Source organism: Anguilla rostrata, chromosome 4 (assembly GCF_018555375.3).
Source record: "Anguilla rostrata isolate EN2019 chromosome 4, ASM1855537v3, whole genome shotgun sequence".
In the NCBI taxonomy this organism is placed as follows: Eukaryota; Metazoa; Chordata; class Actinopteri; order Anguilliformes; family Anguillidae; genus Anguilla; species Anguilla rostrata.
The window spans coordinates 3,025,799-3,040,599 of record NC_057936.1 but is presented as its reverse complement, the minus strand read 5'-3'; the positions used below and the strand labels follow the sequence as shown (position 1 = coordinate 3,040,599).

At 44.7% G+C, this 14,801-nt stretch overlaps 1 protein-coding gene across 10 annotated transcripts in view; it reads right to left on the bottom strand.

The window, feature by feature from the left end:
• The window catches only part of mob3a (MOB kinase activator 3A), a 39,309-nt gene that overhangs the window by 7,678 nt on the left and 16,830 nt on the right, over positions 1–14,801 (bottom strand). For 5 of the 10 annotated variants that reach the window (XM_064330060.1, XM_064330059.1, XM_064330058.1 and 2 more), the window contains 2 exons: positions 6,477–6,873; positions 4,828–5,030 (listed from right to left, as the gene is read on the bottom strand). In XM_064330060.1, the coding sequence (XP_064186130.1) occupies positions 4,828–5,030; positions 6,477–6,873 (600 nt within the window). Of the gene's footprint in view, positions 1–3,174; positions 3,809–4,827; positions 5,031–6,476; positions 7,108–7,907; positions 8,152–14,801 lie in introns of those variants that run through there. The other 5 variants (XR_010329362.1, XR_010329363.1, XM_064330065.1 and 2 more) reach the window with 4 other exon arrangements.

Genomic DNA, 14,801 nt, shown 5'->3' with positions numbered 1-14,801 from the left:
TGAACATGCACACAACCACATGCATGCACAGACAGACACACACACATACATTCGTATTGCTATACTTGTGAGGACTTCCCATTGACTTACATTCATTTCGTAACCTCTAGCTCAGGAGGTAAGAGCGGTTGTCTGGCAGTCGGAGGGTTGCCGGTTTGATCCCCCGCCCTGGGCGTGTCGAAGTGTCCCTGTCCCTGAGCAAGACACCTAACCCCTAATTGCTCCCAATGAGCTGATTGGTACCTTGCATGGCAGCCTTTCAACGTTGGTGTGTGCAGTGTGTGTGTGTGTGAATGGGTGATGAGAGGCATCAATTGTAATGCGCTTTGGATAAAAGCGCTATATAAATGCAGTCCATTTACCATTTACTCTAACCCTAACCCCAACCACTACATGCCTAACCTTAACCTAATTGTAACCCTAACCCTAAGTCCTAACCCTAAAACAGCCTCTTGAACTTGTGGGGACCAGCAAAAGGTCCCCACCTTGCATAATTTTCCTCATCTTTCTATCCTTGTGGGGACATTTGGTTCTCACAAAGATAGTAATACATGCCCACACACACACATTCTCTCTCTCTCTCTCTCTCTCTCTCTCTCCCTCTCACACACACACACACAAACTCAAAAAGAAATAGAGATGCATAAACATTGAAATTAATGGAAATACTTTTATTAAAATTTCAAAAAAATGATACAAGTTCAAATGAACTCAAACAAAAAACTGTTTTCATAGCAGTTGAAAAGTAATAGGTTAATACATCAGTAGTTGTAATAGTTTGATTCATGATGCGCACATAGTTTTTATTTCAGAAAGGCAATCAAATATATATCTGTGTGAGAAAAAAAAAACAAATATAAGACACAAAAAGCAGGAAGATTTTGGCTCAGGGTGCTTCTCATGCTGAACTGAATATCCATGTATCTATTAAACCAGCCAAAACCCTGCTACATGGAGTATGGCTGTTAAAACAAGTTCAGGTTTTAGGACTCAGCCTAGGTGTACCTCAAACTATTTTAAAATCTAAAGGAGCATAACATTTTTAAAAAGGTGCGCTGACTACCTTTTAAGACATTATAGACTATATTGCTATTGAAGACCAAGCAAAAATACCTTCAAAATATTAAAATTATATAGCCTACTTGGCATCTTACCAGAATCATAACATTTTTACGATAAAGCTGCATTATGCTTCTCGCGTGAAAACTCTGAAGAGACGTTTAAACTTTTAAACCCCCTTGTAGCCTACCAGAAGATTTCTCTTATATAAAAAGTTTGCAGAGAAAGACCATTCAAAACAAAAACAATAACACTGGCAGCACACAAGCTTCAGCGGCCGTTTGAGACAGGTGGCTGCGCTGCGACACGGCCATCGTCTCTGCCTCGCAAGTTTGTTACGTTGTTGTGTCGCGACTGATTTTGATTTAGTACATCGAGTGGGTGTCAGCCGAAATCACGATGGGTTGAGGGGAACAGTGGCGTAGGTTTCGTTTGAACATTTGGGGTGACACGTTAAGCAGGGGGTCTGGGGTCCCCCCTCCCCCACCACCCAGGAAATTTTGAGCGTCAAACACTTCATTTCCTGCATTCTGGTGAATTATTATGCACCAATTTGTGCCTTTTCTGCTTCAATTTATGGTGGAAATAAAAGTCCTCTGCTTCTTTCATGTTTTTATTGGGGGGGGGGGGGGGAATGCACATGTTCTAAATACTGAGGGGGACGTGTACCCTGCGTCTCCCCCGAAATCTATATCTATGCCTATGGTGGGGAAAAGTTTTTTTTTTTTTTTAGACTCGTAACCCGTAACCAAACGATTAAAAGTGGCTGCTGCACAGTCAGCTGACCTCACCTGCTTCGTTTGGCCGAGGCCAACTGGCGATTTTAAGGGGATAGCGATAAACCAGCAGATCCTGCAACCCACCAGGACCGGGGGGGGGGGGGAGGGAGGAGGGTTGAGATAATTATTCACAGAGGCGCCCGTAGAGGGCGCTAAAGAGCCCGCCCCGAGAACTGAGGAGGCGTGGTCTAGACCCCGAGCGGGTCTGCAGAGGCAGCGGCGGCTCCGGGCTTCTCCTCCGGGGGGGTCTTCTTGGAGGTGGAGTAGTAGTAGGCCCGCATCCTCTCCTCCACCTTGGCGAAATTCGGTTGTTCCTCATGACTCAAGAAAGAAAGGACAACCAGGTCACTAACTCACTGCTTGCCTATACATAACATATTAAATGTCCAAATTGCCCCAAATAGTTTCAGGATAACAATTTGCTTTCTATATGTTAAATTGTAAAATTATTGTGGTTATGTTCAGTTGAATTCGTTGTCGGACAAGCAAGGATTAATTAAGAATATGTTTATCTTCTGAATCCAGCAGTGCCAACAATCAATGTCCTTGTTAAAATGTCCAGCACCCTGAATACTGAACACAACAGATATTGCGTGCAAGTACCCCTCACTTAACCTACATGTAAAATATACTTTATGTGAATTAATTTAATAATTATTTAAAATGAGAATTATAAATTAAATTGCCGAATTCATTGATACAGTGCACTGGTGGAATCAACCAACAAGTCAAAACAAGCTCTATACCAGGTTTTCAGATTAAATAATTGAATTCAGTAAGTAGCAGTCAATTATAATGAATTGAAAAGATATTCTTTATTGGATGCAGGCACACTACTTCTAAATTACACAACAGAAGACATACAGTAAAACATTAAACAACTAATCCAGAAATACCAGAAAATAGAGAGAGAGAGAAAGAGAGAGAGAGTGGGATAAGCCAGACCTTGCCAAAGTATCACCCACTTCCAGTATAAGCGCCACAGGATGAAAGGAAACCAGCTACAAGCACACAACCAAGGAACCACCACCAAAATAAAGAGGAAAACTCTTCTTCCAGGCTCCGAAACCAAACGCAACACAACCAACTTTCTCCTGTGGCCATCTTAAATACCTTACCCAGCATGGCTTGAGGATGTTTGCCCTGATTGGGTCATGCCTGGTTAAGGTTCAGGACAGAAGGGAAGGGGGGTCAGATTAATTTATGGTAAGGACTGGCCTACCTAAAGATTGCATTCAAACTGAAAGTAATGGGAAATGTTAGGCATGCAGGGTCTCCAACCCCCGATATGGTGTCCTGTGTCATATGGTTTGTCCCTTCTGAGGAGCTGAGACCCATAGATTGTCAGCCTAGATTAGGTTATCAGTGGAATTTAAAACTGCTCCAGTCACATTTGCTTTGATGCTTGTGATGGGGAGGCCAGGCCACATTCTTATTCACCGTTTCCCTCGCTAAGGCCAAAATCTAAACACTACATATCCTACATCGTTAAAAATCAAAACACGACTTGCAAGAAAACTCGTAGGTAGCTAACAAGCAAAGCTAGCCTTACAATCAAGGTTATTTGATGCTTACAATCCTACCTTGTTAGCTAGCAATGGATTTGGTATATAAACACATAAACATGTAAAAGTCATAATGCTTCACACTGAACAGAAAGGCCCAGCAAAATATCAAAGAAACATTTCACCAAAAAAAAGAAAAGAAAAGAATGATTGGTGTAAGCTGGACACTAATAGAACTTCTCCGCTTCTCAAACACAGTAGAAAATAGGCTGCTTAAAAAGCTCTCCTGCTAAAAAAGATTATTACACGTTTACAAAAATTGATTCTTTCTGATTGCGTTTCCTGTTTCAGTCTTCTCTCCCGTGTGGTCCGGCTGTGTTCCTGGAGAGGGGGGGGAATGTGAAGTTTGGGAATGGGGGGGGGGGGGTCCATTTCTCGGTGGCACATCCGTGATGTCATCTCTTTCTGCAGGAGAGACAGGGGCACAGAAATTTCACCGTGAGATTGCAGGGAGCAACATCACCATGACGACATCCCAGTGAATTCTGTCCTTTTCCCACCGACATGCTGACACAGGGCACCTTTACCCAGAGGGCCCCCCCCCTCCAAGTCGAACCCGGGCCCAGGGAGCCACAGGACGTCCCGGCTGTCACTGTGGCTCATCACTTAACCCACTGACTGCAGCAGAGGAGTACACACCTAACTCACCCCACCTGGATCTGAACTGGCTGCCGATTTTAAAGTGAAAATGAGAAGTGGTCAGCCTGTGTTTCAGCTGGGCTAAGACGAGTAATCTCTGAGTTCAACACACACACCATACACTGCCCTCTGACATAAACACACACACATCACCACACATACCCTACACTGCCCTCTGACATAAACACACACACATCACCACACACACCCTACACTGCCCTCTGACATAAACACACACACATCACCACACACCCTACACTGCCCTCTGACATAAACACACACACATCACCACACACACCCTACACTGCCCTCTGACATAAACACGCACACATCACCACACACACCCTACAATGCCCTCTGACATAAACACACATCACCACACACCCTACACTGCTCTCTGACATAAACATACCCGTCCCCACCCAGAGCAGGGCTTATGAACCTGTATTAGTGTCTAAATAACCCACTGCAGCTGTCTCATGGCTGTGCATTCACTGCAGGAGCAGAGAGCCAGTAAATACAGCTTTACTGTCACAGGAACGTGCCCTGCTGTGATGGCCAGGGGTGCCCAGAGAATAGCATTCAATATTACTCATAATGGTTTTAAAAACAGTAAGTGTTTTTAATTATGAAGCCAGCATCAGTGGGAAACAGACAAACATACAGAAATGTAATCCCTTATCGTCTCTCCATCCCTCTCTCTGTCCATCTATCCCTCACTCACTCACTCACTAACACACACCCATCCACCCCCCCTGCCCCCCCCCGCTCGCTCGCTCACTCACCAGAGGCTCCAGCTGTTTGTGGTCCATGAGGTTGAACTCCGTGACAAAGTAGTAGAAGTACTTGTAGTAGGTGTTGACGTGCGCCTCCGCCCCCATCTGGGACACGTGGTCGAAGTGGTGGAAGTAGACGTGCACGAACACACGGAACAGGCGCGACAGGATCTTTTTGGCCACCTGCATGAAGGTCTTGGGGAAAGGAGTACCTTAAAAAATAAAATAAATTAACACCATGAATGAAGGCACAGAACAGCAAGTACAGTGTGTGCCAAAGGAAAAACCACACAGACATCTTAATGGAAATATTCACTCGGGGGGGGAAAGGGGCTAATGCCCTGCTTGATGAGATGGTGCTCTTCAGGCACAGGCCAGGGAGTGCATGCCCAAACCATGCCCTGGGGTGGGTGGGTGGGGGGGGGGTAATTCTGGCCCAACAAGGTGCTGGACTGGCCATTGAAACAAACGGTAATAAAAAAATAAAAATAAAAACCTGAAAAGGTGTAGCGAATGGAAAATTATGGGTTGGATCATGAAGCTCAAAACTTTGGGTATTCCCCACATTAAGACAAACCACACAAAGGTCTGTCCAGTAAAATATCAAAAGTAAACGCATCATTCACTCAGCCAATTCAAACATGAATCAGTGACATGCGTGGGCACTTATAATGGTCCCATCCTTCACACTTCACCTTGAAAGACAGGTTACCCAGGCACACCCACATTACCCCTGCCTCAAGCTCCCACAGTGCCTCAAGCAAAGGCACTGCTTATGATGTCTAGGGGATTTTGGAGAGATGCTTTATGGGAACTGAAGTACAACATCAAACATTGCATACTTCCATGTAGTAAGGTTTCCTTTGCACCTTTTTATTGTAGTTAGTCAGGGTACGGTTGCAGCGGACCGGAAGACTCACTTCCCCCTTTCTCCCCTGTAATTTGATCCTTCCCTTGTCCCATCCTCCCCGGTAGTGAGGGTAGAACTGTACATTTAGACAGTGAGTGTTAGGTTAGATCTGCTGGCTCTATCCTGTCTACCTGTTTGTTTGCGGGTATTGTATTGTATTAGGTTATTGGGTTTTGTAATAAATATATATTTTGTATTCTGCCAAAGAACGTTGTGGTGTTTTTAAATGTGTTTGGCTTTGGGCTGACAGCCGGTTACTGAAACTCGGCAGTCTTGGGCCGTAACATGTTTTTGGGGGCTCGTCCGGGATAACCTTTCCATTCCTATCCATTGTTGTGTTTTTGGATTCACTCAAACGGCAGTCAGTTTAAGCCTCGCAAAGAAGGCGTGAGGATTCTTCAGCAAATGAACAACTTAAATTAAGCACTGAGGTGCGTAATCAGACAAAGAAACCCAGGGCAGACAGTGCAGCCCTGCAGGACTGGAGTTTGAGACCCCCTGTCTTTCATTACACATTCTCTCTCTTTCTTCCAGGCCTTTTCTTGAATTGTTTCTGTTTTTAATGCATTTTTTCCTTACAAATCATTCAATTGTATTTCACACCAACTTGTCTTAGTAGGCGGGGGGGGTGCTCTGTGTCAAGTCCTATTCCTGTTTCACTTTGCGTTACCTGTGTGTTGCTGCACCTTCACAAAGCACAGACAAAGAGGGAAGGCGCTACATAAACATAAACGGTCGCCATCATTACCGGCGTTGATGGGGAAGATGTCCTTGTTGTTGATCTGCACCTCGATCCAGTCCATCAGCAGGCTCATGTACTTGGGCGCGGGCAGGGCGGTGGGCCTCTTGTACTTGCCGTCGTCCTGCCAGCGGTACTCGTACTTGGGCCCGCCGGACATCACGGGGCAGCTCTGCTCGGTGCAGGAGTCGCTGATGGTGCCGTAGATCAGGTTGATGCCGTTAAAGAAGTCGACCACGTGCACGGCCACCCAGTTGTGGAGGCCCTCGCCATGCGGCAGCTGCACCATCTGCTTGAAGTACAGCATGGTGTCGAGCGACGCCTGCGCCTTCTTGTGCAGCACTAAGTGCGGCGTTCTCGGCTCGAACTTCCACTTGGGCCGAAACGTCCGGTCCTTGTTGAAGACCTGCTTCCGTGCCAGGCACATGGTGGCGGAGGGCGCTGTGCTGAGTGTGCGTGTGTGTGTGTGAGTGTTTGTGCACGCGTGCACGTTTGTGGGGTTTAACTCTGCTTTAGGCGAAGAACCCTTTCCCCTATACCCCTATCCCTGGTGCTCAGGACAGGATTCGCCTTGATGCGAAAAGCTGTTAGTCTTCCTCGAAACACGTACAGCCGTTTACACTTCTAGTGCTCATGGGACCTGTCACGCAGAAAGAGAGAGAGACAGAGTGAGTGTGTGTGTGTGTGTGTGTGTGTAGGGGGGGGGGGGGTGTATGTTTACACAAATAATACTGTAACAGCAATGCTGTGCCACATTAGTAAAAGGCATAGTTGTACCATTATGGTGAGACTCACAGTAGAAGCCGCTAGCCATGTTCTTTATAATACACAATACAATTTTATCAAAATGAGGACTGGCACTGGTAACATGTTAACTATAGAAAAAATAATTATTTTGTTCCATGATAAACAAGACTTGAAATCTAAAACGTGTTAGTCCATGTTGGCATGATCTTAGTTTGAAAACATAAAAAAGAACGTGCCAATCAATACTAACCACTGTGTTAATAAGATGACTAATTTCCTTCATTGCCATTGCACTAGGAAACTTGACAAGCGTTAAAGTTCCGGACAGAACACGTGGACATTAAAGTGATAAAACTTTAAATGACGATTGGTACAAGTAGCTTAATGCATCGTATTTGTGTCTGTTTAAACAGACTAAATGCTACATGCTACAAGACAGGACAGCGATATCCCCTACTCCCAAGACGAATTAAAAGCGAAACAGACATCATGCCGCGCAAGCTGATAGCCTACTGACGACAGCGAAAACTTTCAAACGTTTGAAGATAATACACCGTAAAAAACAATGTAATGTGGTGTATGCGTTTTAAATTAGTGCTTACATTTTAACCGTAAGATTTTTAAAAACGTCGTTCCAGAAGTCAACATCTTGCTAGCTCGCTGCTACTTTTCCTGTGTTGGCTAGTTACTCACCGACTAAGCTGGTTTCTTGTTCCGCTTATCAAACTTAAGTATAAATCGTCCAACTCCTTTGGTAAATCGCCGCAAATTTACAACATCGTCTTATTTAAAAAATATAAAGTAAACAATGCCAACCGCGGTGTGGAATTTCTTTATAACTATAACAATCAGGACTTAATAATGCATATTGCCGCTGCACTTTCTTTTTTACAGTCTCTGAGTCAGATCAGGCAGCCAAAAAAAGGACTTGCTGTTTGAAAGTCATTTCCTGGTCATGTTCTTCTTCTTTTTCTTCTTGTCAGTTTCCGGCAGTGTACACGCAACTAGGCGTATTACTGCCCTCCACAGGATATAAATTTAACATTTGCAGCTCATACTCTCATATACAGCCCTGACTCGTGCAGGAACTGTAAAACTGTATTGATGATCAGCTGGTGGTTCTCGCTTTGGCCAAAAAAAGATTTAACGGAGAATGCAACTACTCCTAGGTCTGACAATCTCTTATAGAAAGTTTCCCTCTCTGCTTTATACTTGCCACACGCCAGGAGAGCATGCTTGACTGTTTCTGGGTTTCCACACTCACATAGTCCTGTTGGATGTTTTCCTACAATGATTTAACCCACAGTGTCCAAGCCTCAGTCTGCTAATTTTAACTGAATCTCTTCGGGTTCCAGACCAACAACTGGGTTTTTTAATCTGAGGATGGAAATAAAAATAGTGTCTTCCTTTAGTCTCCTTTTCCCATAATCCCCGCCATTCTCTTTCAACACCCTCCTTGATTTTTCCTCTAGGTTCCACCCTTCCCAGGGATATATTTACATCTATGTCTCCTTTCTTAAGACTTGCCTTTGCTATAGTGTCGGCTATTTCATTTCCCTCAGCTCCAGTATGCCCAGGAACCCAGCAGAACTTGACTTCGCAACCAGATTTCCCAATTCTGAACAAAACAGATAAAATCTCATTAATAAGGTCAGGCCGAGCTTTTGATTTAAGTCCTCTTATAGCCATCAGAGCAGCTGCTGAGTCAGAACAAATGAGGACTTTCTTTGGTCTTACGTCCTCTGTCCACCACAAAGCCCAAAGAATTGCCAGTAGTTCTGTCGTGAAGACAGAACTTCCATCAGTGACACGCCGCTCAATCCTAAGACCAAACTGAGCCAAATACAGTCCAAATCCTGCTTTCCCACTCTCTGGGTCCCTAGAACCATCTGTAAAAACTTTCAAATAAGACTCCATCTCTCTGTTGAGATAATGTTCTGTTTTTGAAACTATCACACTACTGTCCTTTTCTTGTAAAAAAGTGAGGTCAATGTCCGGCTCTTGCATTACCCAAAAAGGTACAGGTAACCAGCCCGTATGATTTGCTATGCTTTCCTGCTCCATTCTCAATTTACTGGCCCACTGATTAACACTGTCAAAAAATGGTTTCCTTTTAATCTTGCCACCCGGATTCCATGACCCTTGTAAAAGACACCTGGCTGGGAGTGTTTTATTAGCTCCACTTAGTTTTACCCAGTACTGCAGCCCCAACTTAATTCGCCTTAAGTATAAGGGCATTTCTCCCATTCCAATAAGCAGTGCAGGAATTGGGGACGTTTTAAAAGCCCCACAGCAGAGTCTCAATGCCTTGCTCTGTAGAATGTCTAATTTCCCGAGCACCGACTTGGCAGCTGAGCCATAAACAAAACACCCATAGTCAAGTACAGATCTTATCATTGCCTGGTATATTAAATGCATAGTCTCTCTCTCTGCCCCCCAGTCACATCCAGCCAGACTTCTCATGACATTTAACACTTTTTCCCCTTTTGCTAGAGCTCTTGCTGTATGAACCGCCCAAGTCATTCGCTCTTCAAACCAGATTCCCAGAAATTTGAAGTTTTTCACTCTCTCCAGTGAAGATCCATACATGTGCAGTCCTAGGTTAGGTAACTTTCTTCTAAAACCAAATATCATAAATTTAGACTTTACGGCTGAGATTTTAAAGCCCCATTTGTCTGCCCATTCCTCTACAGAAACTAGAGCCTTTTGGACTTAAACTCTGCATTTCTTCCTCTTCTCCAAATGGCACCATCATCTGCAAATAATGACTGTCCAAACCCTCTTCCAATGTTACTAAATATATAATTTATCATTATATTAAATAGGACTGGGCTAATTACACTTCCTTGCGGGGTACCATTTCCTATTTCAACGATTTTTGAGCTTTTCCCACCCACTTGTACTTGTACTGTTCTTCTCATTAGAAAATCTTTGATCCAATTGAACATTCTGCCTCTAACTCCTAAATCATATATTTTAATCATTAGTCCCTCCTTCCACAAGGAATCATAAGCTTTCTCAATATCCAAAAATACACTTACCACTATTTCTTTACTATCAAATGCTTTTTTAACATCTTGGTCTAAAACTGTGACTCCATTGTTGACCTACCATTTCTGAAGCCGTTTTGGAAATTGGCAAAAAGTCCCTTACTTTCTAAAAAATAAACAAGCCTATTGGTAATCATCCTTTCCATGATTTTACAAAGCACTGATGTTAATGCTATAGGCCAATATGAACTGGGGTCAGATGCATCTTTACCTGGTTTCAAGATAGGGACTACGACTGCATGTTTCCATTCCTTAGGTAGACAACCCTCTGCCCACACCGAGTTAAACAAAGCTAGAATTTCTTCAAGAACTAACTCATCCAAATGTTTGAATAATTCATAAGACAGCCCGTCTCTCCCAGGAGTAGTGTTTGCACCAGAATAAATGGCATCCCTCACTTCTTTCATATTAAAAAACAAATTTATTGGATTGTCATTTTCTGAACTCCTATCCAGCTTCCACTGATTAGCTAACATCAGCTTGCTCCTCTTCATATCTCTCTCAACTCCCAGATCCCCACATCTATGCACTGCTTGAAAGACATCAACAAACATGTCAGCTTTTCCTTTGTCGGATACTGCTTCCACCTCACCATTCTGTAAAACCGGAATTGGTTTTCTTTTATACAATCCTGACATTCTGTGTACTGCTGCCCACAGGTGCCTTACAGGAGTCTCAGGGCCTAGTGTTCCACAATATCTTCTCCAACTATTTCTTTTTGCATTTTTAATTACTCTTCTTGTTACTGCCCTTAATCTCTTATATTCCACTGCATAACACAGCATTGGATGTTTCCTTAATTTCCTATATGCCCTAATTTCTGTTTCTTACAGCTGTGTCACACTCTTTGTTCCACCAAGGAACCGATGCACGAGATCTGGGATTCTTCTTCATAGGATAGTGCCACAGGCTGCCTTATGGATCATCTTACTGAGAGACGCATTCCAATTGTCTACAGAGCCCTCACTATCTATCTCTTCTACTAAACTTTGAGCCCTCTCCTGAAATTCATCCCATTTAGCCTGAGAAAAATTGTATCTGGGAACTCTCTCTTCCACTTCTATTCTCAGATTTCTACCGAAACTGCATACAATTGGATAATGATCACTGCCCAATAGATGTCCATCCATAACATCCCACTTCCCTATTCTGGCTAAGTTTGAAGAAGCAATAGTTAAGTCTATGTGACTGCAAGTATTCCTTAAAATATGATACCTGGTCGGCCTTCCATCATTTATCGCTACCAAATCATATTTATCCAGGAACTCTTCTACAACTATTCCATTGATGTCCTTGCTATCACTGCCCCATAGAGGGTTATGAGCATTAAAGTCCCCAACCCATATAATAGGACATCTTACACGCTCCATAATCTCATCAAACTCTGACAATGCCAAACGCTTACAAGGATTATAAAAATTAATAATAGTTATAGACCTATGGCTACTCCAAACTTCCACCGCCAAACACTCAAGATTAGGGCGTATTTCAAGCCTCCTATACTGGACTCCTATCTTAATAAAAGTTGCACACCCCCCGCCTGTTCTATCAGACCTATCCATTCTCAAGCATACATATCCCGGAATTACAAAATCCGGGCAGGGCTTTAACCACGTCTCTTGGATACAGATCAGTTCAGGTTTCTCTTTAAATGCGTCGACAAATCTCTTTAATTCCTGGCCGTTTGCTATAAGACTGCCGGCATTCCATTGAAGAATATCAAAAATTAATCCCCAGTATCGTCGTCCACGTACAACTCCTCCATATTGTCAGTCGTCAGCTGTGAGTTACCTATATGTTGTTTCTTCGTCATGTACTCATGTAATTTTTCTGGTAAAAACTGTTTCGAACCAAGAAACCTTTCAGCTGCATCAACCACAATTTTAATAATGTCCGATTTCTTGCTTGTTATTTTTGCACCTACCAACACATCAACAATGAAAGCTAGCAAAGATTCTCTGCTCAATATCAACATATCAGGGGGAAATTGTGGTAAAGTTGGACAAGCGGGCTGGCTCCCCAACACTGCACTGTTTGTCGTTAAGTTCCCAAGTCCCCGCTCTCTATCCACTCTTTTAACTACCTCTGCATATGAAACTTTGTGCTGCTCTTTCACATTCTGGACTCGCCTGGCTTGGACAAAGTGCTCACATCCACGGAACGCTGCCGCATGATCCCCTCTACAATTACAACATTTGGGGACCTCTGCTTTATATTCTTGGATTACATGATCTTCCCCACACTTCGCACATATACGCTTGCATATACGCAAGAGCTAGCAATGTGCCCAAACCTCTGACAGTTAAAGCATCGCAACGGTGGTCTTACGTATTCCTTTACACGATACGCCATGCTTCCAATATACACTCTTTCTGGCAGCGAGCTGTCTGCAAACGTTAGCAGGACTGGCGAGTTCCCTTTGCCTCCCTCCTTACTTTTGAATCTAAAGATTTCGGCCACCCTTAATGTTGTCTAAGATTTCCTTCTCAGACAGGCCGGCGTACACACCATAAATTACTCGTTTGAGTCCCTGTCTCTCTCTGGGAATCACGCTCTCAACCTTCACTACCAACTTCCCCACCTCCTTAGCGCAATCATATTGTTTTTTATCTTTGCAACACACTCTCAACAGCCCATTTGACAATATCTTGGCCTGGAATCCCTTACCGATCTGAGTTTCCAAAGCGTTTGTAACTCTTAGGGGATTTACATTACATTACATTATAGGCATTTAGCAGACGCTCTTATCCAGAGCGACGTACAACAAGTGCATAGGTTCATGATGTAGAGGTGCAAAAGAAACACTAGAGTGAAGTAAGGATCGTAGTGCCAGAAGTGACCACATCGATCAGGACTCCAACCCTGTAGAGTAAGCTTGTTCAGCAAGCAAGACTCCTACCAAGTACAAACTAGCACTGGAATCACACCTAATCAAACAAAACAATCCTGCCAGATACACTAACATAATCATTATCCTAACTAGGTACAGTGAGCTGAACTATAGGCTAGGGAGGGCTGGGGAGAGGTGCAGCCTGAAGAGATGAGTCTTCAGTCTGCGTTTGAAAGTGGTGAGATTCTCTGCTGTTCTTACCGTCACGGGGAGGTCATTCCACCAGCGAGGGGCCAGGACAGACAGCAGACGGGAGCGGGAAGTACAGACGCGAAGAGGGGGAGGTGCCAAGCGTCCAGAGGTGGCAGAACGGAGAGGTCTGGCTGGTGTGTAGGGTCTGATGATCCTCTGAATGTACCCTGGTGCTGACCCCTTAGCTGCCTGGTATGCAAGCACCAAGGTCTTAAATTTGATGCGAGCCATAACAGGCAGCCAGTGGAGGTCAGTGAGCAGGGGGGTGACATGGGAATGTCTGGGGAGGTTGTAGACCAGACGCGCTGCAGCATTCTGGATGAGCTGCAGGGGTCTGATGGCGGATGCTGGCAGACCAGCCAGTAGCGAGTTGCAGTAGTCCAGGCGGGACAGGACCATCGCTTGAACCAGGAGCTGGGTTGCGTAGGTGGTGAGGAAGGGGCGGATTCTCCGGATGTTGTACAGGAAGAACCTGCACGTTCGACTCACCGCCGTGATGTTCTGGGAGAGGGACAGCCTGTTGTCCATCACCACTCCAAGGTTTTTTGCGGTGGGTGATGATGACACCACAGTGTCCCCCAGGGAAAAAGAAAAGTCGAGAAGGTTAGAGGATGGAGCAGGGATGAAGATCATCTCCGTCTTACCTGGGTTCAGCTTAAGATGGTGGTTATCCATCCAGCTCTGGATGTCCCTCAGGCAAGCAGAGATGCGAGCAGAGACCTGAGTGTCAGAGGGCGGGAAGGAGAGAAAGAGTTGGGTGTCATCGGCATAACAATGATAGGACAACCCATGGGCAGAGATTACAGGACCAAGAGATTGGGTGTACAGGGAGAATAGGAGGGGACCAAGGACAGAGCCCTGGGGAACTCCTGTGGCAAGGGGGCGAGGTGCCAATACTGCACCAGCCCAGGCGACTTGGAAGGAGCGACCGGAGAGGTACGACTCAATCCAGTCTAGTGCTGTGCCACAGATCCCCATAGCTGCCAGGGAGGACAGGAGGATGGGGTGGTTGACGGTGTCAAAGGCAGCAGAAAGGTCTAGGAGGATCAGGACAGATGAATGGGAGGCTGCTTGTGCGGCGTGAAGCGACTCATTGACCGAGAGGAGTGCGGTCTCTGTCGAGTGGCCAGGTCTGAAGCCAGACTGGTAGGGGTCTAGGAGGTTGTTCAGGGAGAGAAAAGAGGAGAGTTGATTAGAAGCAGCTCGTTCAATTGTTTTGGATAGGAAAGGGAGAAGGGAGACAGGACGGTAGTTCTGGATGACGGAGGATTTAGAGGCATTAAATCAAGCTGGCCCACGTCACCCCACTGCTGAAAAAGCCCACTCTGGATCCCTCTATCTCCCTGTTTCTGGTCTTTCACTTTAAACAACATAACATATTCTTCAGAATTACTAATTTTTCTCATTTTATTTTCCCCAGATACATCTGGTACCTCAGGTCTTTCACTCGATGCT